At 46.3% G+C, this 25988-nt stretch overlaps 1 protein-coding gene across 1 annotated transcript in view; it reads right to left on the bottom strand.

Moving 5' to 3' along the window:
- Positions 1-3264: 3264 nt before the first annotated feature.
- MRPL11 (mitochondrial ribosomal protein L11) overlaps positions 3265-25988 on the bottom strand; it is a 193399-nt gene continuing 170675 nt past the window's right edge. The window contains exons 5-6 of the mRNA XM_068135657.2: positions 17803-17962; positions 3265-3686 (exon numbers count right to left, since the gene is read on the bottom strand). Coding sequence (XP_067991758.1) covers positions 3584-3686; positions 17803-17962 — 263 coding nt within the window. The 3' untranslated portion in view covers positions 3265-3583. The remainder of the gene's footprint in view (positions 3687-17802; positions 17963-25988) is intronic.

Here is a 25988-nt window from a genome sequence, read left to right as displayed (position 1 = left end):
CCCACTTGGCCAACCAGCACCGCGGTGAGCGACCCGGTAGGCGTGCCCTCGGAGCCGGCGGCTTGATTCCGCCCCGAGTGATAAAAGCGACTGGAAGGGACTGCTTCACAAGATGACCTGGGAGATGAGCGAAGAGGCGACACCAAGAGGAGCGGTGAGATGCGAAACGCTCCAAGCCAAAGAGGAGAGGTACTCGGAAAGGAAACCAGCTTTGGAGAGACGCGCTGAAAGGAGGGAGACGGCTCCACCAGAAGGAGAGGAGCAGGTGTGCCCGAGCCAGCGCGTGACGTCTAAAGCATCGGCAGCGGATACGCGACGAAGGGTTTTCCCGCCAAAAACCGCGAGGAATTGAGAGCTGCTGCCTCCGACCCTGCCTCCCTCCTCCAGCAATCCACCTCAAGCCCTACCTGCCTGCAATATCCCCCGTGTAAGTGTGAACGTCGTCTGTCCTACTCGTTGTCTTGGGGTTAAGTAAAATGAATAGTTTAAGCTAACAATGCACTGTGTGACTGCTTCTTCCATCCATTGCTGTAAATAATTTTAGTCGCTCTTTCTTTTTGCTTGTGTGTGTGTATAATAAATCTGTTCTTCCTCCGTACTCTGTCTTCTTCTCTTTTCCTTCTCTTTCGGTCGCTTTAGAGGTTTCCCGATTGAATATCTGCGGTGCGATCTGGTCAACGTCGGGTGGAATCGGGTTCTAATCGGGGAGTAACTGTTCGGACGCGGTAATACCAACCGCTCGGTAAAATAACATCTAAAACCGCGTCTGTAACAATATATATATATATATATATATATATATATATATATATATATAGATATAGATATGATATAGATATATAGAGATATGGAGCTCTCCAACAACATCAATGCCAAAAATAAAAGTGCATGGAATTTTGGACACGTTTCTCTTTTGCGAAATGCCTCTTTGTAGAAATAAGCGAAGAAAAAAGCCAAACCATTCGGACAAAGCTAAGCCCATGAACTTCAGCCAGAATAACAAAGCACACGGCCTTGCAAAGCTTGTCAAAGCAATGTGCGTGCACCTGGGCCCCAAGGCCAAGATTTCTGCTCACACAAGTGAAACCTGCTTTTTCTGCATCAAGGCATCAACGGAAAGACAAAATCAGCCTTTAAGACGCAGAGCTTATTGGACAACGTGGATACTGTTTTTGCACGTCACATGTAGGGCACCAGGAAGCAGCGTGAAGCACGACGTCTCATGTTCAAAGTAGGCAAAAAATATCAGAATTGCAGATTACTCCCTCTGCAGAATTCGTCTGCAGTCACGTGACGATGAAGGAGCCTCTCGGTGTTTGTAATTAATGGAGATTTGATCGGCTTCATGTCGATATCTCGGTGGATTATGAATTTAATAACAACTGCTTTTTCAATCCTCCATGAGAGTACTGCATTTGAAATCTCTCTGGTTGACAAAATGACTGGTAAATGATTTGCGACTCTCTTTGTTTGTACCGTGCAGTAAATGCCTGTGTGACGTCACAATGCTACCCTGACACAAAGCGTCGGAGCAGTAAAGTTTCATTACCGGAGGTTATGTTTTCACCCGTCTGTCTGTGGACAGGATATCTCAAAAAGTTGTGGATGGATTTGGACAAAATCTGGTGGACAGGTTGGGTGTCTGACAATGATTAATTGATTAGATTCTGATGAAGATCCGGGTCCGGATTCAAGAATATTTTAATTACCCTGTGCACACGCGCCGCGAAAAGCAGGGTTGAGAATTCGGTTGCGTACGTGTGGCTGCATTTTTAAAATTTATTTTCTCAGCAACCGTTGGTCCGATTGACACAAAATTTTACCTTAGGAGCGCCTCCACCTGTAGAATTTTAGTACTCATAATTATGATGTCATAGGTCACGTGGTATGGACGCCATCTTGGAAAAAAGCTACACCTCTATCTCCAAAATCGCTCCATGGAAAAAATTTAAACGTGGCTTGTTGTAAATAACTCCGCATGGGGAATAAGTGTTGTTAACGATGATGTCATTGGTGCCTTAATTATGACATCATAATTAGATAGGGACAACACTTAGTCTGATCAGTTTGAAATTTATTGAGCGTGATCTACGCAACAATTATATTGGAGAGTATAAATTTATGATGTCATCGCTCACGTATTGGATCAAAGCCATATTGGATCAAAGAAAAAAACGTTCAAAAACAGAAGAGTTGCCTCACACTAGTTGACTGTGCAGAGTAAGCATTCTATGAATACCATCTCGTTTTTTAAAAGTGATTCTTCACCATTGAGAGATGGGGCCAAAAACGATACATAGCATGATGTTTCAAAAAGATTAAAAATATATATATTCTAGTATCCGGATCCGGATCTTCACCAAAATCGAATCGATTTGACCTTGTCACACACACAACCTGAACACCAAATTTCGTCTGAATCCATCCATAGCTTTTTGAGATATACTGCTTACATACAAACAGACAGACAGGAGTGAAAACATAACCTGCGTCCACCTTAGGTGGCGGAGGTAACAACAAAAGCCTATAAAGGACAACAGAAAGCAATAAATCAAGTTGCATGTGAGAGCGATTTAAAAGCACGGATGACAACCACAATGTAAGGCTTTAAATTTTCCTCTGCCCTCCTCCCCCACCCTCTCCTTGCCCTCCACCCTCAGCTCACTATCACAACTTCTGTTTCGTTACTCAAAAATTTATGAACTCACGACTCGAGAGTTGAATCAGCAGGTTGCCAATTATGGCATGGTGCAAGTGGCTCTAGGAGGGACCTCTAGGAGGAGGGACTCCTCGTGGGACTTGATGTGGACACTGGTATTGCTGAGTGGTAGGTCGGGGTACACATCTTTCAAGTCTGATGGCAAAGGTCTGTGGTATGCATTGAAATGTCGGTCAAAGCCACACTGAGATAAATAGCAGAGAATCCCACCTCGTCGACACTATCAAAAATTGGGAGCAGATGTGACAGCAGCTTCAGACGTCGTCAAGAAATGGTGTCTCCATGTTTTTTGGCAGGATAGAACAACTTTTGATTTTTTTTTAACACTGCACCGTTGCTTTCCTGAGCAGCTGCCCTAACCAAAGCAAGATTAGGTGCTGACCAAAGGTACCCTGCAGCTTGATGTACGAGCATAGCTGTAAATTAGTCGGTGCAGGCTGCGCAGCCATGTCGCGGTGTAAGAACAACCTTTCTCATTCAAAGTGCGAGCCAGGCAAATCAACTCGTGGGGCCATTTTTTAAAGGAAAATCGAGTTTACACTTGGTGGAGTTTGGGCCTCTTTATTAAAACAAAAAACCCAGAAAAAAACAAGAGTTCGATTGTTGACTTGGATCCGATAATTTATTCCTTTGGAGCAACACAAATTCGACATTATTCTTTAATTGCGTTGTGGACCGACAAAACGTCCAACCATTAGCATGGACAGAGGAATTGCTCCAAGGCCGCAGAGGGTAATGCTGGAAGAAGCAGGATGTGAGGGCCGTCATGCCAGCTCAAGAGGCAAAGTGAAACTCCTGCAGAAATATTCAAGGCAACTCAAAGAATAACCAAAGAGCAACTTAAAAAGGTATTGATCTGCAGACCTAGATCTTCGACGCGTCCTTCTCGGCCGCGGCCGCAGCTTCTTCTAAACGCAGGTTCTCTTCTCGTTCTTTGAGGAACCTCCCATAGTCATCCGCATCCAACCTGAGGAACACAGGACGAAGTTAAGTTCAAGAAAATAAATAGCTATTCGGCATGATATTTAGGTGTTCAAGGGCATTGCAATTTCATCGTGCTGTCTGCCAGTCAAAGCTGTGCTAAACTCATGGTAATTTTGTCCAGCGAGGCTTCGGCATCAGCGACGGTGCCACAAAGGCTCAAGAACCAATGTGACGACATCCTGGTGGCATGGTGAAACCGTACGAGTGGACTCCGCGTGATGCCAACCACCTGCATACCCACTGAAAATTCCTCAAAATGTGCACTGGGAGTACTGTTATCATCTAAATCCACACAATTATGCAGGAGTAACATTCTGTTCGTTTGCAAATGAATGTAATGGCATGACAAGAACAAAGGCTCTTCATCAGTCAGGTTCAAAAACATCCTCAACCTCAGGGTCACCTCAGGTGATAACATGGAAAAGGAGAACGGGCACTCGGCAGGGCGCAAACCTCCACCAGGCTGAACAGCTCACGTTTTGTATCCCACTGCTAGGCTGGAATTTGCATCCGACCTGAACCAAAATCCAACCGGCTTGTTCTCGTCACCCACCCAACTCGTTCACCTAGTTTTGTCAGTGTCCATCCACAACTTTTTGAAATATCATGCTATATATTGTTTTTGGTCCCATCTCTCAATCGTGAAAAATAACTTTAAAAAAAAAACAAAAAAAAACTCCAGTTTCCGGATCCGGATCTTCACCAAAATCTAATCAATTCTTCCTTGTCACACACCCAACCTGTCCACCAAGCTTCATCCAAATCCGTCCATACCGTCACAAAGGGGATCAGCATCACAGTCTCATGGGGAGTGTGCAGGAAGGGGGGTTCTTAACAATAAATGTTGAAAGCCATGACGGTGTGATGTGCAACTGTAGAAATTGTCTCGAGTAGCATGCGATTAAACACCGACGTCGAATGGATGAAAGGAGTCCAGCAATTGTCTAGAGATGAAAGCCTCGTGATGTTGGCTAGGTACAAAGCTGTATAAAAAGGTAAGGTTTTAAAAACACAAAAAATGGACGTTACATTTCATCCATTGCCTTGATATTTCTCCGTTGTCCTATAAATAATTTCCTGTTTTAGTATGCCACAATCAACTACTGTAGTAATTTTCCCACATACACTACCGGTGAAAAGTTTTAGAACACCTCAATTTTTCCAGTTTTTATTGAAATTTAAGCAATTCAAGTCCAGTGAATAACCTGAAATGGTACAAAGGTAAGCAGTAAACTGCTCGAGGTTTAAAAAGTTTAGTTTAGCAAAAACGGGAAAATAATGTAAATTGCTCAGTTATATTGTAAAAAAAGGCCTTCAGGGAACAAGTAATGGGTTAACAACTTACAGCTGTTCTGCAACAATATAAGTAAATTAAGCCTTGAAAGTTGATGCAAACAATTCTTACAGGTGTCGCAACCTTTGCTGATTACTTGATTACAAACCCCCTGTCTGTATAAAAGCAGTATTGGAACACACTGTTATTTTACCCTCTGAAGCATTATTTGGACAATATTGCACTGCAGGAAGTAGTATATTGCTATGATAATGGTGAGAAAAAGGCAATTAATAAAGGAAGACAGACAGACAATTATAACCCTTAAAAGTGTAGGTCTTTCCTTCAGAGAAATTGCAAAGAAAGCCAAGGTGTCAGTGAGTGCAGTTTCTGACACCATCAAAAGGCACTTGGAAACTGGAGGAAACTCTGACAGGAAGAGCTCTGGCAGACCCAAAGCCACAACAGAATCAGAAGACAAGTTTCTGAGAGTCAACAGCTTGCGTGATAGGCGGCTCACAGGACAACAGTTTCAAGCACAGCTTAACACTGGTCGAAGTAAGCAAGTCTCAGTTTCAACTGTGAAGAGAAGACTTCGAGCTGCAGGTTTGACAGGTCGAGTGGCAGTAAGAAAGCCATTGCTAAGATGGCAAAATAAGAAAAAGAGGCTTGCCTGGGCCATGAAGCAACGCCAGTGGACTGCTGAAGACTGGAAGAAGGTCTTATGGACCGATGAATCAAAATTTGAAATCTTTGGTTCATCACGCAGGGTTTTTGTACGCCGTCGAGTCAGCGAAACGATGGTTCCTCAGTGTGTGACACCAACTGTCAAACATGGAGGAGGAAGCGTGATGGTCTGGGGCTCTTTTGCTGGATCCAGAGTCGGTGACTTGCACAGAGTGACTAGCACCCTGAACCAAAAGGGCTACCACAGCATTTTGCAGCGCCATGGAATACCCTCTGGTATACGCCTGGTTGGTCATGGGTTCATCCTACAGCAAGATAATGACCCTACACACACCTCCAGGCTATGTCAAAACTACCTTCGAGGAAAAGAACAAGACGGTAGGCTTCAAATCATGGCATGGCCAGCCAGGTCTCCAGACTTAAACCCCATTGAGCTGGTTTGGGATGAACTGGACAGAAGGGTGAAAGCAAAGCAACCTACAAGTGCAACACATTTGTGGGAACTTCTGCAACAGTGTTGGGAAGAACTTCCTGAACAATATTTGATTTCCATTGTAGAAAGAATGCCATGAGTGTGTTCGGTGGTTATATCTGCAAAAGGTGGCTACTTTGCTGAGTCAAAAATTTAAATTAAATTTTTACACAAAATGATTCCATGATTTCTTTTTATCTCCAATTGTTTATTTGTTCTATGCTTAATTTCAGAGTACATCCCTGGTGTTGGGCTAGCGGCTAGGGTGCCAGCTTAGGATCCTAGGATCCTGGGTTAGAATCCCGGTCGATCGCTGAATTAACGCCAGGGGGGTTGACTCAGCCTGTCATCCTTCCGAGGTCGGCTAATTGAGTACCAGTTCACTGGTAATTCCCTGTTTGTCATAAAAGGCGACAAACAGGGTTGGCGGCAGGAAGGGCATCCGGCCGTAAAACATTGCTTCAAAAAGGGGACCCAAAAAACAACAACAACCACGGTGCCCGAAAAAGGCCAACCCCCACTTTGCGTGGAAAAATGGCCTCTAACGGTGGTTATTTATATATATATTATATTGAGACATTAAACTGCGTACATTTCAATAAAAACCGGAACTGGAGAGGTTCCAGGGAACCTGAACTCAACTGGTCTATATCAACTGGTCTATATGGTTAGAATATGCATAATAGAACCACAAACTATATAGTTTATATGTGCTAAAAATATATGACAAAAATTTATTTTTCAATATGGCCGCCCTGCCACGCCCAAATGCAATCACAAACTAGTTTATGTCTTAAAGATGCTGCATAACAAGTTTCATCAAATTAAATCAATATTTGTGACTTTTAGAGCGTAGACGTCGAATTGTTTACAGACGACAGACAGACAGACAGATGGACGACGGACACTGGGTGTCGACAAAAACTCAGCTGGACATAGTCCGGTTGAGTTAAAAATTGAGGTGTTCTAAAACTTTTGACCAGTAGTGTAGATCAATTTAATTATTTAATCCTGTTCATTAATCTAATTGCTTCACTACGCCCCCAGTGGTGTTTATAATAGAGGATATGGATTTGTTCCCCCCATTGGAGGAAGACCCTCTCATGATCAGGTCATTGGTGCTGCTATAGTTGGCAGCGAATGCCCCGGAAGCATTGACGGAAAGAGAGTTGCAATCATATATGTGGGACAATTGCATGCTCAGTCAGGGTCGCCCAGATAGCTCAGGTGGCAAAGAACTGGTACGGTTTTCCAGAGGACCTGGTTTCAATTCCTGGTCTGGGCATGTAATTTTCCCACATATATCAATTTAACTGCTATGACATTACTTAAGGGTTATGAAACAACTATGATGACGAGAAATGGATGTGGTTACTTATTTCGTGAACCGTTTTGAGAATAGCTATATTTGAATTATACTTTAATATACATATCATTTACATAATTTATTTACAAAAATTTAATATACATATCATTTACATAATATACATATCATTTAACATACATACATTTAATATACATATACATATGTGCACGGAAGAAGTTTCGGGAACTGAGTGGTGTGCTGACGAGGAGGGGAGTGTCGTTGAAGCTGAAGGGAAAGGTGTATGCTGCATGTGTGAGAAGTGTTATGATTTATGGGAGCGAGACATGGGTAATGAATGTAGAGCAGCAACGAAGGCTGGAAAGGGTGGAAATGCGAATGGTTCGACGGATGTGCGGAGTATCGTTGAGAGAGAGGAAGACAAATGATGAATTGCGAAAGATGATGGGAATAGAGCCTGTGATGGATGCTGTGAAGAGAAACAGGTTGAGATGGTTTTGTCGTGTTGAAGGATGAAAGTGACTGGTTGAGAAGAGTGACGGAAATGAATGTAGAAGGAAGTAGAGGACGGGGAAGACCGAGAAAGACTTGGCTAAAGATGGTGGAAGTAGAAATGCGGGCAAGGGGGTTAACAAGGAGAGATGCAGAAAATAGGGCAAAATGGAGAAGATTGTCATGGGGACCGCAAGGCTAACCCCCGCTCTAGCAGGGAAAATGGCCTTAAAATGCCTGTTGTTGCTTTGTTGTATACATATCCCTCACACAAGAGCTTCACGGGTCCACAAGATCCACAAGAGCTTCGCGTTGTGTTGGGGTTTTTTTTTTGGTTTTTTTTGTGTACAGGATCGAGGCTCGTGAAAAAGCTAAGAACCCCCGTAAGTTCTTGTTCTTGGTGGGGTCGATTTTTGAAACGTGCACCCATTGGTCGTACAGCTGCTGAACCACGCCCACATCTGTCGCTTCACTCCACCCACCACGGGACAAGACAAAATGATATAGCTGCCATATTGGTTTTCTGGTGGGCCTAACACGTTCGGCCTGTAGGCCTCTGCTGATTATACACTGTCTGCTTTGTTGCGTCAGATCTCCATTGGCTTTGTTTGGGTCGAGTGTTAAATTATTAGTAAGGCTTAATCAAACACAAAAAGAAGGCTTTCAAGATCATTTAGATCTCTTGCGATGAATCTGAGCCTATAGGCCTATCGGCTATCACCTGCCTATCTCCGACAGGTCGGTGGTCTTTCTCTCTCTCTCCAGATCCGTTCTAGGTTCTAGCTCTTCCACAAGGCTGGACTTTGTATGGAAAAACAAATTGTGAACGATAAGTGTTATGGTCTGGTGGGGATAAAGTATTAAACAGCTTGCATTTGAAAAATTCCCACTTCTCCATTTTCATGCATTCTTACAATCGAAAACTTGCCTCAACGATGATGCAACCAGCAGCTGAATTTGTAACCAAATTCCGATTCGCAATGCATTCGCTAATGTGAGATTTTGAGTATACAAACCCTTTGACCCTATAATTGCTGAATTTTCCCCCAATCCTTCTCAACAGCTGTGGGGAGTAATTAAATGTTGTCTATTTTGCAAGGAAAAATAAAATAAAATAAAAAAAACAGCCAAATTTACACTTCATTTCCTTTCCCAATCAACAAAGAAAATTCCTTGGCAAAAGATATCAAGGCACAGATTGCAAAAACAAAGGGCATCCTGGAGGACAGATGGAATCGGATAAAAGCGAGTGGCTCAGCGATGAGTTTTGAACAATGTCTCAGAGGTCCCTGTGGGCCCGACAGAGGCCCAGAGCAATACTATCGGTCTCTCCTAACCAGAGAAGACAATATTTGGGTGATGTCTTCGGTGTTTTTGTCTGTGCACTTTAATTATGACCCGGTGATTATTTGTCGCAGCTCTCTCGACGTCATTGTTAATCGTGTGAAAATGTCAAAACGTTCAGTCTTCCTTCTTTGGTTTTTTACATGCGTTGGACTCTGGAGAAAATAAACGATATTTCCTCAAAACTGATGGGACCTGAGAACGACAATCACAACTGAACTCGAGACAAAAACATTTCCTCTTTCAGCAATGTTAAATATAGTTAGTGCCAGAGAACACGCACATTCAATTGTCTACCTTACAATACTGTCCAATAATGTCTGCTATGAATGGGATAGCCTTTTGCATGGCACTGAAATTTGGACGACTGAAAGTAGAACCAGGTACGTCAGGGCTGTCCAGTTCCATCGTGGGTTTGAGGAAAGCAAAAACAGGAAACGTGCGAGTGAAAACAAAACCTTTTACGTTTATATAAACAACTCAAAAGTCACTGCTTTTAGAGGGTGCCAGAATCATGGGCCGTGAAGAAAAGACTTTGCAAAAATAAACTCGAACGGCGCTCTTCGACGTCACAACGTCGACCAAAAATGCTTCCGCCCACATTATTACATCATTATACATACTTGCACCAAGTTTGATTCAAATCCATTCAGCTGTTCTATTTATATCACATTTTTACCTGACATGGCCCCTGACCTTTGATGCCGAAATCGAATCAGTTCATCTTTTTATAATAATATATACAGGTACCAGGTTTGGTCAAATCTCATCAATGGTTCACAAGGTAAGGCATGGGCCATGAAGAAAAGACTTTGCATATATCATATCATATGTATCCAGTCACGTGAAAAAGTAAGTACACCCGATGTAAAGTTTGGACTTTTTCAACATATTTCAACATACAGCTATTTGATCTTCATTTCAACAATATTGATAGATAAAAGTGATATAATATAACAAATATCATGAAACATTTACATTTTGTAGTCCATTGTATAATTTAAATAAACATAAATGCAAATTTTGCATGTGGAAAAAGTAAGTACACCCCTACATTTATCACGACTTCAAATACCTAAAATTAGAATCAGGTGCACCAGCTCAGGTGCAAATGATTAGAACATCGTTAGAGAGGATCTTGGAGGAACCTGTCTTATTTAAACCTCAGACATTTAGTTTGGTTTGCTCTTTGTTGTTGAAATGTGCGGCGTCACCATGCCTAGATCAAAAGAGCTCTCTGAGGCCTTCAGAAAGAAGGTTATAGATGCCTACGAGTCTGGGAAGGGATTTAAAAAGATCTCCAAACAATTTGAAATCAATCATTCGACTGTCCGGAAGATCATCTACAAGTGGAGAAGATTCTAAACAACTGCCAACTTGTTCAGGCCAGGCCGCCCCAGCAAGTTCAGCCCGAGAGTAGACCGCAAGATGCTGAAAGAAGTCACTAAGAACCCCAGAATGTCATCACGGGACCTACAGGTAGCTCTTGCCACTGTTGATCTCAAGGGCACGAGTCTACCATTAGAAAGAGGCTGCACAAATTTGATCTACATGGGAGGTATGCCAGGAGGAAACCTTTGCTGTCCAGAAAGAACATCAGGGCAAGACTAAAGTTTGCCAATGAACACCTAGGCAAAGACCAGCATTTCTGGAACAATGTGCTCTGGACAGATGAGTCAAAGGTAGAGCTATTTGGCCACAGTACCAGAAGACATGTTTGGCAAAAACCAAAGACAGCATTTGACCACAAGAACCTGATACCACCTATAAAGAATGGTGGTGGAAATATTATGGTTTGGGGCAGCTTTGCTGCATCAGGGCCTGGGCAGCTCACCATCATAGAATCCACTATGAATTCTTCATTGTACCAGAGGGTGATTGAGGATAATGTGAGGCCATCTGTCGGACAGTTGAAGCTCAACCGAAGGTGGACCTTGCAACATGACAATGACCCTAAACATACCAGTAAATCCACCAAGGAATGGCTGAAAAGAAAGAAATGGAGGGTTCTGGAATGGCCAAGTCAAAGCCCGGATCTAAATCCCATCGATATGTTGTGGGGGGATTTGAAACGAGCTGTGCATGCAAGAAACCCCTCAAACATCGCACAGCTGAAAGAATTCTGCATGGAGGAGTGGGCAAAAATTTCTCCCAGTCGATGTCAGAGACTGGTTGACAGTTATAAGAAACGCCTACTTGAGGTTGTTTCTGCCAAAGGGGGCAATACCACCTATTAGAGCCAAGGGTGTACTTACTTTTTCCACATGCGACATTTGCATTTATGTTTATTTAAATTATACAACGGACTACAAAATGTAAATGTTTCATGATATTTGTTATATTATATCACCTTTATCTCTCAATATTGTTGAAATGAAGATCAAATAGCTGTATGTTGAAATATGTTGAAAAAGTCAAAACTTTACATGGGGTGTACTTATTTTTTCACGTGACTGTATATCATATATCATATCTTATATCATATCATATCATATCAAATTCTTCCTCTTCTCCAATGGCTTGATCTCTGATCATCAATTTGGATTCAGACCAGGTCACTCGACTCTGGACCTGCTGCTTCTGCTGTCTCAACAATGGATGGAGGTCGTCAATGCCAAACAAGAAATCAGAGCTGTCTCCCTTGACATATCACGTGCCTTCGATACGGTCTGGCACTCCGCTCTGCTCACCAAACTCTCCTCCTATCCATGGAAATCTCCACGCACGGCTTGCGGACTTCCTCTCTCGTCATAGTCAACGTGTGACCCTGAATGGATTTCTCTCATCTCCCCTTCCTGTTCAGGTCGGAGTTCCCCAAGGCAGTGTTCTGGGCCCTGTGCTTTTTCTGGTCTGCATCAATGATCTCTCCGACTCTCTGGAAAATCCTCTCTATCTCTTTGCTGATGACTCCACTCTCTGCCGCTCCATTCCTCATCCCTCAGATCGGCAGTCCGCAGCCTCCTCACTCTCTGCAGACCAGTCAAAATCACAGACTGGTCAAACAAACGGAACATGTCTTTCAATCCTGACAAATCTCACTCTCACTATGTCTCTTCGAAAAGACCGCCTGGACAACCCTCCCATCTACTTTCTCAACAATCCTCTCCAAGAAGTTCTGTCACTAAATCTCTTGGGTCTCATAATCTGCCATGACCTTTCCTGGGAAAAACACATTTCCAAGCTGGCCTCCAAAGCCAGTCGCCGACTGGGCATTCTCCGTTGTGCGAAATCCTTCCTTGGCACACCTGAGCTCCTCACCACATACAAGACTTTCATCCACAGCTCAATGGAATATTGCTCTCCCCTCTCGGCTGGTGCTCCTGCCTCACAACTCGCTCGGCTCCACGCTGTTGAAACCAAAGCATTCAGAATCATTGGAATCTCCCGCGATGAAGCTAAGATCTGTCCAGACCTGCAGGGCCTTTCACTCACTCACCTCAGGCAGGTTGGTGGTCTTACTGCATTCTACCGACTACTCTCTGGCCTAGCCCCCCCCAGCCCTGTCTGTGCTCTGTCCCCCAAGTACTCCTACAGGTCACACAAGATCTGCCAGCAACCCTCTTCTGGTGAAACTGCCAAAATCAAGACTCTATTCACCTTCACTCTTTCATTCCTCTTTTCTCCCGCCTCTGGAACAAACTCGCTCACTCTCTTCAATCCCACTCATCCCTCCAGGTCTTTAAAACAGCTGTTCACCACCATCTCTTATCTTCCCCCCTTCCAAAACCTTGATTTTTTCTGCCCCTGTTAATTCACCCCAGATCCACTTTTCTGAAATACCGACTTCTTTCCTGGAAGTCCGTGCAGTGTCCATGTGTTTTTTTTCCTCTCCCACCCCCACCCCCCTTCCCACGCCTCCTCCCCCCAAGCCCTCTACCTCCCGCAGATCTCCCGATGTCCCTGCTCTCAAATGTTGTACTTGTGTGCTTCCCCCTCTCTCCCCATCTTGTCTCCGGCTCCCTTTATTTTTCGTCTTACGTGTCCGTTTTTTTTTTTTGTTTTTTTTTCTGTCATTAATGTTATCTCTTTCACGAGCCTCGATCTTGTATACAAAAAAGAAAGAAAAAAAGGCAATAAGAGAATTTTACCTAACGGGACATCTGACTTTTGACCTCTTGACCCCATAATGTAATCAATTTAGCTTTACATTATTATAATACTTGTAACAAGTTTGACTTAGTTCCCTTCAGCCATTCTTAAGTTATCATGGTAACAAAAACCAATTAAAGACTCTGACCTTTGACTTCTTGATGCCAAAATCTAATCAGTTCATCTTTGCATCATTATATATACTTAGACCAAGTTTGGTCAAAATCCCATCACTGGTTCACAAAACCTATCAGGGTAACAGGATTTTTACCTAACATGATCTCTGACGTTCGACCTCACGACCCCAAAATCGAATCAGTTCACCTTTACATCATTTTACATACCTGTGCCAAGTTTGACTTAGATCCCTTCAGCTGTTCTCAAGTTATCACGGTAACGAAAACCTATCACAGATGGACGGACGGACACATGGACTGACGGACAGCCGGATGAACAGCCCGAAAACATAATGCCTCCATCGCCAGAGGCATAAACATAGGGGAGTAAATTCCTATTTTGGAGGGTCAAACGTGGATCCACTTTGACCGCAGGTAGACCCCCTTAGGCCCCGATTTTTTTTTTAATGCCGTGAACAAACTTTAGTCACAACACAACAAATATAATTTGTACCAAATTTGGTTGCAATCCCATCAGCGGTTTCAGAGAAGAAGTTTCAAGTGTTTACGGACTGACAGACGGACGATGCACCATCGCATGAGTTCCCCTGAACTTCGTTCCAGGTGAGCTAAAAAAGAAGAATGAGAAACGGTGTATTCAAACGCAGGAGGATGCCAATCGAGAGCCGGTGGTGGGTGGTGGGTTGAGACGGTGGACAAAAAGACGAGGAGAGATGCATGATCCACGGCTGGAATCATTTAATGAACCTGTAGGCAGAGTGTGTTAGGCATAGCTTTCAACACTGGCCCTGCAAAATGCTGTCGGCCAATTAACAACATGCTTCTTGAAGAACTCGGGCCAACGCATACTTCGCACAAATTCTGCCCTTGCTGTCTCGTAGTCCGTTACTCAAACCACAGCACCATTACCATGGTGCTGGCTCTCCGCTGCATATGAATGGGTTCGTTTGGGGGAGTTTTTAGTGCAAATGGCCCCTTCAGGGGGTCTCATTGTATCTTTGTTGTTTTCAAGGATTATTATCCCTATAAAGGGCCCGTTTTATGTGTGCTAGTAGCAGCAAACAAGTTGGAATTTAAAACTTAATTTGTCATGCCACACTCACCTCTGAGCTGGCTATCCTGGGTTTGAATCTGCCGAACCAGCTATAAACTGTACAACTAAACACCTCAAAGTGTTTTCATGGGTTTCCAGTTATTGCACCTCTCAGATACCTTAAACAATAGCAAGATATGATGCCATAACAAGGTCTGGAAGAATGTTCGGCTAACATGATGCAAACAGGTATTTTCGGGCCAATTTTGACAGCGTTGGCATCAACCACCAAGAACTGAAGACACAACACCTGGAACTTCATTATAGTCTGGCGGATGGCCTTTTGGACATCCGAGTCAAATACGCATTTCCAACATCAATAGATAAATGCGAGTGGTGCTGATGGCTCATTATAAGCTCTGATCTATGCTACCTGAGTTAATTTCGTTACCTCTGAGAATCCAACCCAGACTAAACACCTCAAAGGCAGGTCCACTACCTCTGAGCTCCGCTGTCGGTCCCGAATGGCAATGCAAGTGTTATATTTGGTGCAAAATATGAAAAGGAGTACCCGCTGAGATGTGCAGATGAATAAAAACAAATAAATTCGTTTTGTTTGCCAACACTGGACTACCTATCTCAGCAGGTAATATGAAACGAGAAAAGTCACACAAACATAAGTCTCCATCAATGATCCCAAATCCTGTCAACCCTTCTCCAAAGCACTGTCTCCTTCAAGTTAGACATAAGTCTGAAGACACGGATTGGTCCATACTCTGTCTTCAAATAATGGCTGCTCTTAAAAAAGATAATCCACGTGAATGCGATGGCATGCATGATGTGATGCACTGGTCAAAGTGAACTTGTACTGTGCCAATACTGTCCAATTCCATCTCAGTCAACCATAATGAAACCATACCTCATATCCACTACAAAGTTGGCACTGTGTCCACATCATGCTGACATTTTTCATTACGTACCAGTACAAAGACGGGGCATCAACGTGCTCCATCTGGAAATTCTATACCATGCCCCCCCCCCCCCTCTCTCTTCAACAGATCTACCGACGTCCCTGTTCTCTACTGTTGTTGTGCTTGTATGTTCTCCTCTCTCTCCCCCTCTTGTCTCCCGCTCCCTATATTTATTGTATGTTTTATGGGTCTGTGCCTGTTCTCGTGTGTAACGTGTAAGCTCTTACACGAGCCTCGACTCTGCAAACCAAAAAAAAAATTACGAAGCTATTATAGTAAACTGTGCAATGACACTGCCTCATGGTTAATTTTTTGGGTAGTATGGGTTGGCAGTTTCCATGCTGCCAAGCCTTGCTCTGGAAATGCGAAAACATTGTCATCGAGGAGACAAGGTGTCATCGTGGAGGAAAGGTGTCAATGTGCAGCAGTCCATTCAAAACAACATTGTTTGTACTGCGACAAAAATAACAACTGGCACTGGATCTCAAAAGGCACGACACAATGTCTTTCAAGGTGTGGAGAGGATGAAGTAAAGTGGATGGCAAGAGAGGTGGTGTGTCTTGCGATGATCTGTACAGAACAACCGATTGGAATCCAAAGCACATTCTTTTTGTACTTGCAAGAGAAAATAAGTCTTGCTTGTTAAATCTTGCGTGATGTTTGGGAAGTCTTGCGTGATGTTTGTTAAATCTTACGTGATGTTTGGTAAGTCTTGCGTGATGTTTGGTGAGTCTTGTGTGATGTTTGGTGAGTCTTGTGTGATGTTTGGTGAGTCTTGCGTGATGTTTGGTGAGTCTTGCGTGATGTTTGGTGAGTCTTGCGTGATGTTTGGTGTGTCTTACGTGATGTCTGGTGTGTGTTGCGTGATGTTCGGTGAGTCTTGTGTGATGTTTGGTGACTCTTGCGTGATGTTTGGGAAGTCTTGCGTGATGTTTGGGAAGTCTTGCGTGGTGTTTGGTAAGTCTTGCGTGATGTTTGGGAAGTCTTGCGTGGTGTTTGGTGGGTCTTGCGTGATGTTTGGTGAGTCTTGCGTGGTGTTTGGTAAGTCTTGCGTGATGTTTGGTAAGTCTTGCGTGGTGTTTGGTGGGTCTTGCGTGATGTTCGGTGAGTCTTGTGTGATGTTTGGTGACTCTTGTGTGATGTTTGGGAAGTCTTGCGTGATGTTTGGTAAGTCTTGCGTGATGTTTGGGAAGTCTTGCGTGGTGTTTGGTGGGTCTTGCGTGATGTTTGGTGAGTCTTGCGTGGTGTTTGGTAAGTCTTGCGTGATGTTTGGGAAGTCTTGCGTGGTGTTTGGTGGGTCTTGCGTGATGTTTGGTGAGTCTTGTGTGATGTTTGGTGAGTCTTGTGTGATGTTTGGTGAGTCTTGCGTGATGTTTGGTGAGTCTTGCGTGATGTTTGGTGAGTCTTGCGTGATGTTTGGTGTGTCTTACGTGATGTCTGGTGTGTGTTGCGTGATGTTCGGTGAGTCTTGTGTGATGTTTGGTGACTCTTGCGTGATGTTTGGGAAGTCTTGCGTGATGTTGGGAGGTCTAGCATCGTAAAAGCCATTGTATTCATGTTTCAGTCCAATCACCGTCATAAAGACATACAATTTTTTTTCTCGTAATAAAAGTTTGGTTGTACATTTTGTGTGTGTGTGTGTGTGTGTGTACAAGATATAGGTCCATAGTAGAGCTAGAGCAGAAATGAAGGGAACAAAATGGAAAGAGGGAAACACCATCAGCAGAGTTGAAGGACACAGAGGGAGAGAAGGACACATGGAGGTGAACAAGCTTCGCACAAGTTGAATGAAACACGGCAAGAGGAAGGGGAAATCGGGGATGAAACAGAGCAGGAACAAAACAACCGGCAACTAACAAACGAAAAGCGATGAGGGAGGGTGGGGGAGGGGGGGACAACGACACAATAACCTAGAAAAAGGAGTGCTTGGGAGTTGCGTCATTTGGGGGCAGAAGAGATCATGAGTATGGATGGGGGTTGACCTGAGGTAGTGATGAAGAGCTGTCTTGAAGTCCTGAAGGGAAGAATGAAACTGCACACACTGGGGATGTTGGTTACAACAAATGAGTGGAGGTAAGCAGTGAGCCTGGATTTAAGGAGTGTAATGTAATGAGAAGAGGGATACTGGCAGACCGTGTGCACCCCACAGAAACGTGAGAGAGACGGTTAATTGAAGTTATGCATTCAAATAGCACAGCAATCGACTGCTTTAACTGCAAACATAAAGTGACGTCACAATGGAGCACAGAAGAACAAGAGGACGATGCAAACACTTACTCTCGAACAACTTGGATTCCGATGGATCGCGCAGAGCCAAGGATGGAACGGCAAATTCTCTCCATGGACATGTCACGCACCTGGAATCCTTCGTCTTGCCCTTTCACCAGAGCTATCTCATAGACATGCTTGAGTGTAATCATGCCGGCCTTCTCTTGTCCTGAGAGGGATAAAGCACGGGGACAACAGCATTTCGTACGGATACATTCATGTCCACTTGTAAGACACTCAACACGCACATCCCACACCCCTTACATTCTTACAAAGTGTCAGAGAACCTACATGTCAATAATGTTTCCAATTCACTCCGGGCAGGTGACCGCTCCTCGCAACGTGCTACTGAAGCAACGCCTTGGCAAAAAAAAAGAAACCGTCGAGTGGTTTTGCCATTATTGACTTGAACAGGTCTGCAAATACCAGATAACAACACAAAGGCTTAGCCAGTTGAGCCTACCCCGAACCCTGTCAAATATGGCCATTGCTGGGGATCCACAAGCACCAAGTCGAAGTGCACAGTCTTCAAATTATGAGATGGTCATATACCTTCCTTTAATGCTTGTGAAAGCTTCAACTTCAAAATCGGAGGCACCATGTGGACGCCAACTAAATAAGGGTTGTTATCATGCCAGGCAGTAGGCACAGAAGATGCAAAACTGCCAAAGGTAAGAGTAGATTGTGTGTAAGGATGCATATTGCAAATTGAAATGTCCGCACGACTGAAGGCTGCGGTGGCGACGAGATTCATGGAATGGGATGCGAATGTGCTCCAGGGAGTTGCACAGCATGCTCGATTGAAGGTTGGAAAGGTCCGATTGGTTGGAGAGGCAAACTCTTTGAGCAACACATGCAGTGACAGAGATCCAGAGGAAATTGTACCTTTTGAATGAAGAAAGGGTGACTAATTCTTAAAAATGAAATATTAAACTTTAATTGTCACGTTCCCACAACGGTCGCACAATTGCCACATGTTCCACTTACCGATGTCACAAGTGCATGGTGCCATGTACGTGAAAAAGGCAAAACCTTCGACCACCGCTCCCTGTTTCCATCCCACAACATCTCCCTTTACTCCCTCACTCCATGACTTTTCCATCAAACCCCTCCCTCATTCCAGGTTGTCCTCCCTTTGCTTTCTATTTTTTTTTTTCATTTTCATCAATTTACTCTCCAACCCCACACACTAACGTCGGTGTTCCCTTTTGCATACCTAATACATCATGGCACCATGCCCACTTGTCAAGCTCATCGCCATAAATTACAGTTTATACATAAACCTCGTGCTCAGCAACAACAGAATTGTCGGCAGTGTTGCCAGGTTGTGCTCACCGTCGCCAATCACCTCCTGCCTCAGCATGCTCACCCATTAAGTGTGCTTTGCTCGATCGGGCAACAGGGGGCACAAAGCTGCCGGGAATGGCTGCTGGCACGGATTAGCGCTTAGGGAAGAGCATTTATCTACCTTATTCCCACTCACTTACAAGACACAAGACAAAATCTATTGCGAACACAGCAGTGGCTCTAATAACATTCACCCCTCAATTTCTGCCTCTCTCCCCTTAGCCCCTGCGTCCCCCACCACGTCCCATCTGCTTTTAATTCCCTCCCCCATCGTCTCCATCCTCCCTCTCCCTTACTCAGTATGAGCAAAAACAGCCAGGCTCCGCCGGCAGGCAGTCAAGATGAAGCGCCTGTCAGCATTTCTCATTTAAGCATCGTGCAATTAGGCGGCACGGGCCGTGCAAGTGAAACGGAGCAGTGCAGTTGGAATCAAAAACACTTGCTTTCAAACGATTTTAGGAGTGTTGGGTTTTGCCTAAACATTTCCTGATGATTGATTTGTTTATGTGATGTCAACGTTGCCATATAGTAAAAGGACAATTTTTGGATTAAAAAACGAAAAAAGTTTCCGTTGTCAGAGACTGGCTATTGATACTTCCCTTTTGAGTTGTGTGCTTTAACTTTGATCACCTGTATGACGTGTCATGTGTATCACATCGTTCGACAAATGGTGGTGTTTGCACGACGAAGTGATCAGATGCTTATGGAATTTGTGACATTTCACATTGTGACGTTAACTTAGTTAATGTTCTCTGTGTGACATTCATGTCTCTTCATGCTTCTTTTCTATGTTGTCCCAGGCTCATCGAGGAGCATTTTCCGGAGGGAAATGCCTCCGACATATCCAACACAGGAATGTGCCAAAATTGGTAATAAAAAGTGGAGGTGTGTATTTGAACTCCAATCTTATTTCCTGACTGCAAAACTCCTCGTAAACTGTGCAATGGATGCCAAAATAGGGTGGATGTCTGGTAGGTGCCCGCCATTGGTCAGAACCATTGCAGCAAATGCTGGTGTAGCACAATGGTTAATTGATATTATGTATACTAGAATATTAGACCCGTCGCTTCGCTGACGGAAATAACAATCTTTCCTGCGATGGGTAATCTATGGGCGAAGAAAAACAAAAACAATTTGCCTCACAAACACTCCCGGGAGTTACCCAAATCCACTGCAGTTGGACTTATTGAAATTGGTTAATCCGTTCTCGAGTTATAACACGACAAACAAACAGATGGAAAATCACTCAGAGCGACACTTAGCAAAACAGAACAAAGCAGAACGGCACTCAGTAGAGCATCCTTTTGACCTCACAAATAATTAGTGGTTGAATTCAGTGACCTGATATGCAAATAGTCTTCAAAGTTTAAGTTAATCGGATGAAAATTGACAATTTTAGAAATTTGGCAGATGTTGACCTATTGGCCTAAGCTGATCTCATAAATAGTAGGTGGTTGAATTCAGTTAGCTGTTATGTAAATCCTATTCAAATTTCAAGTCAATCGGATGAAAATTGAGGATTTTAGAAACTTGAAAAAAAGTGGTTGACCTTAGGCCTATGTTGATCTCAAAAATAGTTGGTGGTCGAATTCAGTTCGCTGATATAAAAATTCCATTCAAATTCCAAGCCAATCGGATGAAAATTTAGGATTTTAGAAATTTTAAAAAAGTGGTTGACCTTTGGCCTATGTTGATCTTTTGGCCTATGTTCATCTCAAAAATAGTTGGTGGTTGAATTCAGTTCGCTGATATAAAAATTCCATTCAAATTCCAAGTCAATCGGATGAAAATTGAGGATTTTAGAAATTTGAAAAAAAGTGGTTGACCTTTGGCCGGTGTTGACCTTTTGACCTAAAAAATACATAGGATTTTGTCGGACCACAAACTCTACTATTTGGTGAAGTTTCGTGAAGATCGGTTTAAAATTGTGACCTGCAGGCAAGTATAAGTAAGCAGACAGGCAAACAAACACACAAACACACACACAAACGGGTGTGATCAACCCACTTGTCAAAAAAAATGTTTTTGTCAAGTAATAAACAAACAGACAGACACGGCTCCTTTTATAATATTGACTAGAATATAAAACCCGTCACTTCGCTGACGGAAATACCAATCTTTGCTGCTATAGCTAATATATGGGGGAAGAAAAGAAAAAAAGGACTCCTGGGAGATCCTGCTCTCCATTCAGGGATAACCAATGCCACGTGTTGGCATTTGCAGTTTTCACACACGTGTACCCATAAAAAAAATTTAGTTAAAAATGAACTATTAATTTTTTGGGGGGTTCACAAACACTCGCGGGAGTTACCCTTATCCACTGTAGCTGGATTGGATTTATTTAAATCCGTTAATCCGTTCTCAAGTTATAATGTTGTCGCGTTCCCGGGGTGAACACCCCTGGGGATGGACAGCCAAACGAGCTTAAACTCCGTTCACCAATGTCCAAGGCATTCAATCCAATGGCAGTGTGAATACGCGTGGGGGATGAGGGCGGTGAAGCTCTTACCTGTATGGAACCCACTGGATGTCTTCGAACCTGGATAATCAACTCAAACCGACAAGGAATTATAATGCAAAAATACCGGCTTTATTGAAAGAAATGCCGGTAACAAAAGGATGCACAGTAAAGTAAAATTCCTAATCGAGGGACCCTCCATACGGACTCATATACAACACAAGGGGGAAAATAAATATGCGTGTGTGTGTACTTAGCTCTGGTCCCCTTGATCGTCCCAGATCGTCACAGGGCCCCCGCGTCCCTGCGTGGGAAAGCACACTGGTTGGCGCGAAGTCCGTGCGCGAGAACCACAGGCCTCAGCGAGCAGTTCATTCACCCCAGCCTCCGAGCGCGAAACGAGCAAGCAGAGGTCCCCCCTCGTTGTCCGCTCCATGCAGCACCTGCGTCTCTCAGCGCACCCAGATGCACAGCCAGCACCGACAAGCCAAGGAAAGGGCAATGTGGTCGCTCGAACCCATGAAAGCCAGGGACCACGAAGACAAAATGCGCGACTGCGTCTGCCTTCCACGAACACCAGAAAGCGAGAGGGATGAACTGCTCATAATGGAGGCCAGCCCGGAGAGAGAGACAATGTGAAATATGACTGTTTGTGAAGACGGCCCCAACGCAAGAGAATAACTGTGACTGCACGGCACCAATGTCCCAAAGCACAAGACCCAAAAATGTTGGGACACAGTCATTTGTACCCAGGGCTCTTACGTCATCCGACAACATGGCGCCATTCTCCTATCAGCGAGTCCCATCCCCTTGCTCTATGGTACCGGACCAATCACCGCTCCCCGGGTTGGGGCCTCACGGACCGGCCTGCCTGGTGTTGCGATGTGGCAGGTGGCAGCGCCAGTGTAATTGTTCAATGTCCTGTTCCGGTCGTTTTTATTTATTGTCCATTTTAGGTGTGGAGTGCATGGCGGGTGTGGTGTGTGTCATAAGGAACAAGGCGAAAAGTACAGAGGTGATTTACAAACAGGGAATTTACCCATTAATCCCTAACTAATTAACATAACCCCACCCCTCGTCATGGGGACAATTATACACGTATGCGACATCCGGTCTAACGGATTCCCTACTTATGGTACATGGGGTTCCTCTTCTTCATTGCAACATTCGGAGCACACGATACTGTAGCGGTTACCTTATTCGCATGTCGCGGTTAACTTATTTGCATGTGACGGTTACCTTATGTTTGGTCATAATCCACGATCCACGTGCACGGGCCTGTGGGGCTTTTGGTTTGTTGGACGTGACGCACGTGCGGTTGTCGGAGCCACGCCCTCCGAAGAGGGTTGTGGCTTTATAAAAGCTGTACCACTTCCGTTCGCATTTAGTGTGCTGGAGATTTCAGTACGAATAAACGAGCTTCGAACCCTACGAAATGGTCTCGTCTTCACGCCTTCCGCGACTCCTAAACTGGTGACCCCGGCTGCCCCCGAACGGATTCGGGGGCTGCAAACGAACACGGCAAGCGCGCCCTGGCCAGGGAAGCCACCTACCCTCGGCCCGGCTCTGTTCCACCCTCGGCCCGGGTCTGTTCCACCCGCGGCTCGGCTCCACCCGCGGCCCGGCTCTGTTCCACCCGTGGCCTGGCTCTGTTCCACCCACGGCCTGGCTCTGTTCCACCCGCGGCCCGGCTCTGTTCCACCCGCGGCCCGGCTCGGTTCCACCCGCGGCCCGGCTCTGTTCCACCCACGGCCCGGCTCTGTTCCACCCGCGGCTCGGTTCGATTTCGCCAAGCGCGCCCTGGCCAGGGAAGCCACCTAAACTGGTGACCCCGGCTTCTCCCGAACGGATGCGGGCGCGGTTTCGAACGCAGTTTTGATCGAACTGCCGGAGTTTCGGAAACGACGAGCGGCCATGTGGTTCGCGCACCGCGCTCGGCTCCTCCTCTACGACCAGAGGGGCGAGCTTGCTCCAGGACCCTCCGAAGGAACGCAGTTACGAGATGTGGGTGGCACTGCTGCTCATCTCTTGCGCGCGCAGTGACGTTGGCGGCACGGCTGCTTCGTTACCTTCGCGTGCGCTGCTGCTCATCTCTTGCGCGCGCACCGACGTTGGCGGCACGGCTGCTTCGTTACCTTTGCGCGCACTGCTGCTCGTGACCTTCGCGCAACTACACACTACAACTGCAACTCGCGAAAACTCTACAACTAGAGCTACAGCTCGCGTGTAGAAAGCTGCAACTCGCGCAACTACTTCTCCGACTCTGCATCCTCGGGAGGCCTGCGAGGAACCTCGGCAGCCTACCCTGAGGCCTTGACCAGCCCCTCGGTTGGCTCAACCTCTTTTCGCGTGCATCGAGGCCGAGCACTGCTCGAGCCTTCTCGGCACTGCCGAGCACGCCTGCGAACTACGTACATGCCCGTGGAGTGCATTCTGGGGGGGCGCATGTAGCGGTTACCTTATTCGCATGTCGCGGTTAACTTATTCGCATGTGACGGTTACCTTATGTTTGGTCATAATCCACGATCCACGTGCACGGGCCTGTGGGGCTTTTGGTTTGTTGGACGTGACGCACGCGCGGTTGTCGGAGCCACGCCCTCCGAAGAGGGTTGTGGCTTTATAAAAGCTGTACCACTTCCGTTCGCGTTTAGTGTGCTGGAGATTTCTGTACGAATAAACGAGCTTCGAACCCTACGAAATGGTCTCGTCTTCACGCCGTCCGCGACTCCTAAAATACTATACAATTCTACCTGGACTAAAGTATTGCATTGCCTACCCCCATGAACGTAATATATATACATATACATACATATATATATATATACTAGCTGAGGCACCCGGCTTCACCCGGGTTGAATAAGAATAAGACAAATATATGATGAAAAGAACATGTATATTTTAGAGCAATATCACAGGACATTTCCTACATGACGTTTTGTCAATTGTCAATTTCTCAAAACCTCTTGGTATACAACATTTCTGGTTTTCTTACTTGGTGCCAAGACATAAAGATTGCTTGGTTTTCCAACCCTCGAGCAACCCACGTACAGCTGGCCATGAGAAGTACCCGGCATTGCCGGATGGGGGAAGGGAGGGGAGGGGGAAGGGGAGGGGAGGGGAATGGGGGGGGGCGGGGAGGAGAGGGTGGGGAGAGGAGCAGAGGGGGAGAGGGGAGAAGAGGGGGGGAGGGGAGAAGAGGGGGGAGGGGAGAAGAGGGGGGAGGGGGAGGAGGAGAGGAGAAAAGAGGAGGGGAAGGGGGAGGGATGGGAGGGGGAGGGGGGAGGGGCAAGGGGGAGGGGAGGAGGGAGGGGTAGGGTGGAGGGGGAGGGGGAAGGGAGGGGATAGGGGGGAAAGGGAGGGGCATGGGGGGAAGGGAGGGGAGGGGAAGGGGAGGGGAGGGGAGGGGGGAGGGGAGGGGGGAGGGGAGGGGGAGTGGAGGGGGAGGGGGGACGGGGAGGGGGGAGGGAGAAAGGGGGAGGGGAGGGGGGAGGGAGGGGGAGGGGGAGGGGAGAAGAGGGGGAGGGGAGAAGAGGGGGAGGGGATGGGGAGGGGGAGGGGAGAAGAGGGGGAGGGGGAGGGGGAGGGGGAGGAGCAAGGGGGAGGGGAGAAGGGGAGGGGGTATGGGGGAGGGGAGGGGTAGGAGGGACGAGGGAGGAGGGACGGGGCAGGGGGGAAAGGGAGGGCCATGGGGGGAAGGCAGGGGGAGGGGAGGGGGGAGGGGGAGGGGAGGGGAGGGGGAGGGAGAAAGGGGAGGGGAGGGGTAAGGGGGAAGGGGGAGGGGAGAAGTTAGGGTGGAGGGGGAGGGGGAGGGGAGAAGGGGAGGGGGTAGGGGGGAGGGGAGGGGGAGGAGGGAGGGGGAGGAGGGAGGGGACGGGGCAGGGGGGAAAGGGAGGGCCATGGGGGGAAGGGAGGGGGAGGGGAGGGGAGGGGGGAGGGGGAGTGGAGGGGGAGGGAGAAAGGGGGGAGGGGGAGGGGGAGGGGGAGGGGGATGGGGAGGGGGAGGGGAGTGGAGGGGGAGGGGGGAGGGGGAGGGGGGAGGGAGAAAGGGGGGAGGATGAGGGGGAGGGTGAGGGGGAGGGGGAGGGGAGGGGGAGGGCTTGGGGGAGGGGGAAGGGAGGGGGAGGGGGGGAGTGTTGGGGGAGTGGGGAGGGAGAAAGGGGGGAGGGAGAAAGGGGGGAGGGAGAAAGGGGGGAGGGGAGGGGGGAGGGGGAGGGGAGAAGGGGAGGGGTTAGGGTGGAGGGGGGAGGGGAGGGGGAGGGGGAGGGGGGAGTCAAGTCGGAAGTCATTGTCGTCAATTGAATGTCGCATTTATTTTTTATTCCCTGTCAAATGGCATTGGTCCCGCATTCCGAACTCGGAAGTCGGAAGTCATTGTCGGCAAAGTTGAAAA

Source organism: Myxine glutinosa, chromosome 5 (assembly GCF_964187855.1).
Source record: "Myxine glutinosa chromosome 5, kmMyxGlut1.1, whole genome shotgun sequence".
Taxonomy (NCBI): Eukaryota; Metazoa; Chordata; class Myxini; order Myxiniformes; family Myxinidae; genus Myxine; species Myxine glutinosa.
The sequence above is the reverse complement of the archived record's forward strand: the minus strand, read 5'-3'. Positions and strand labels throughout refer to the sequence as shown.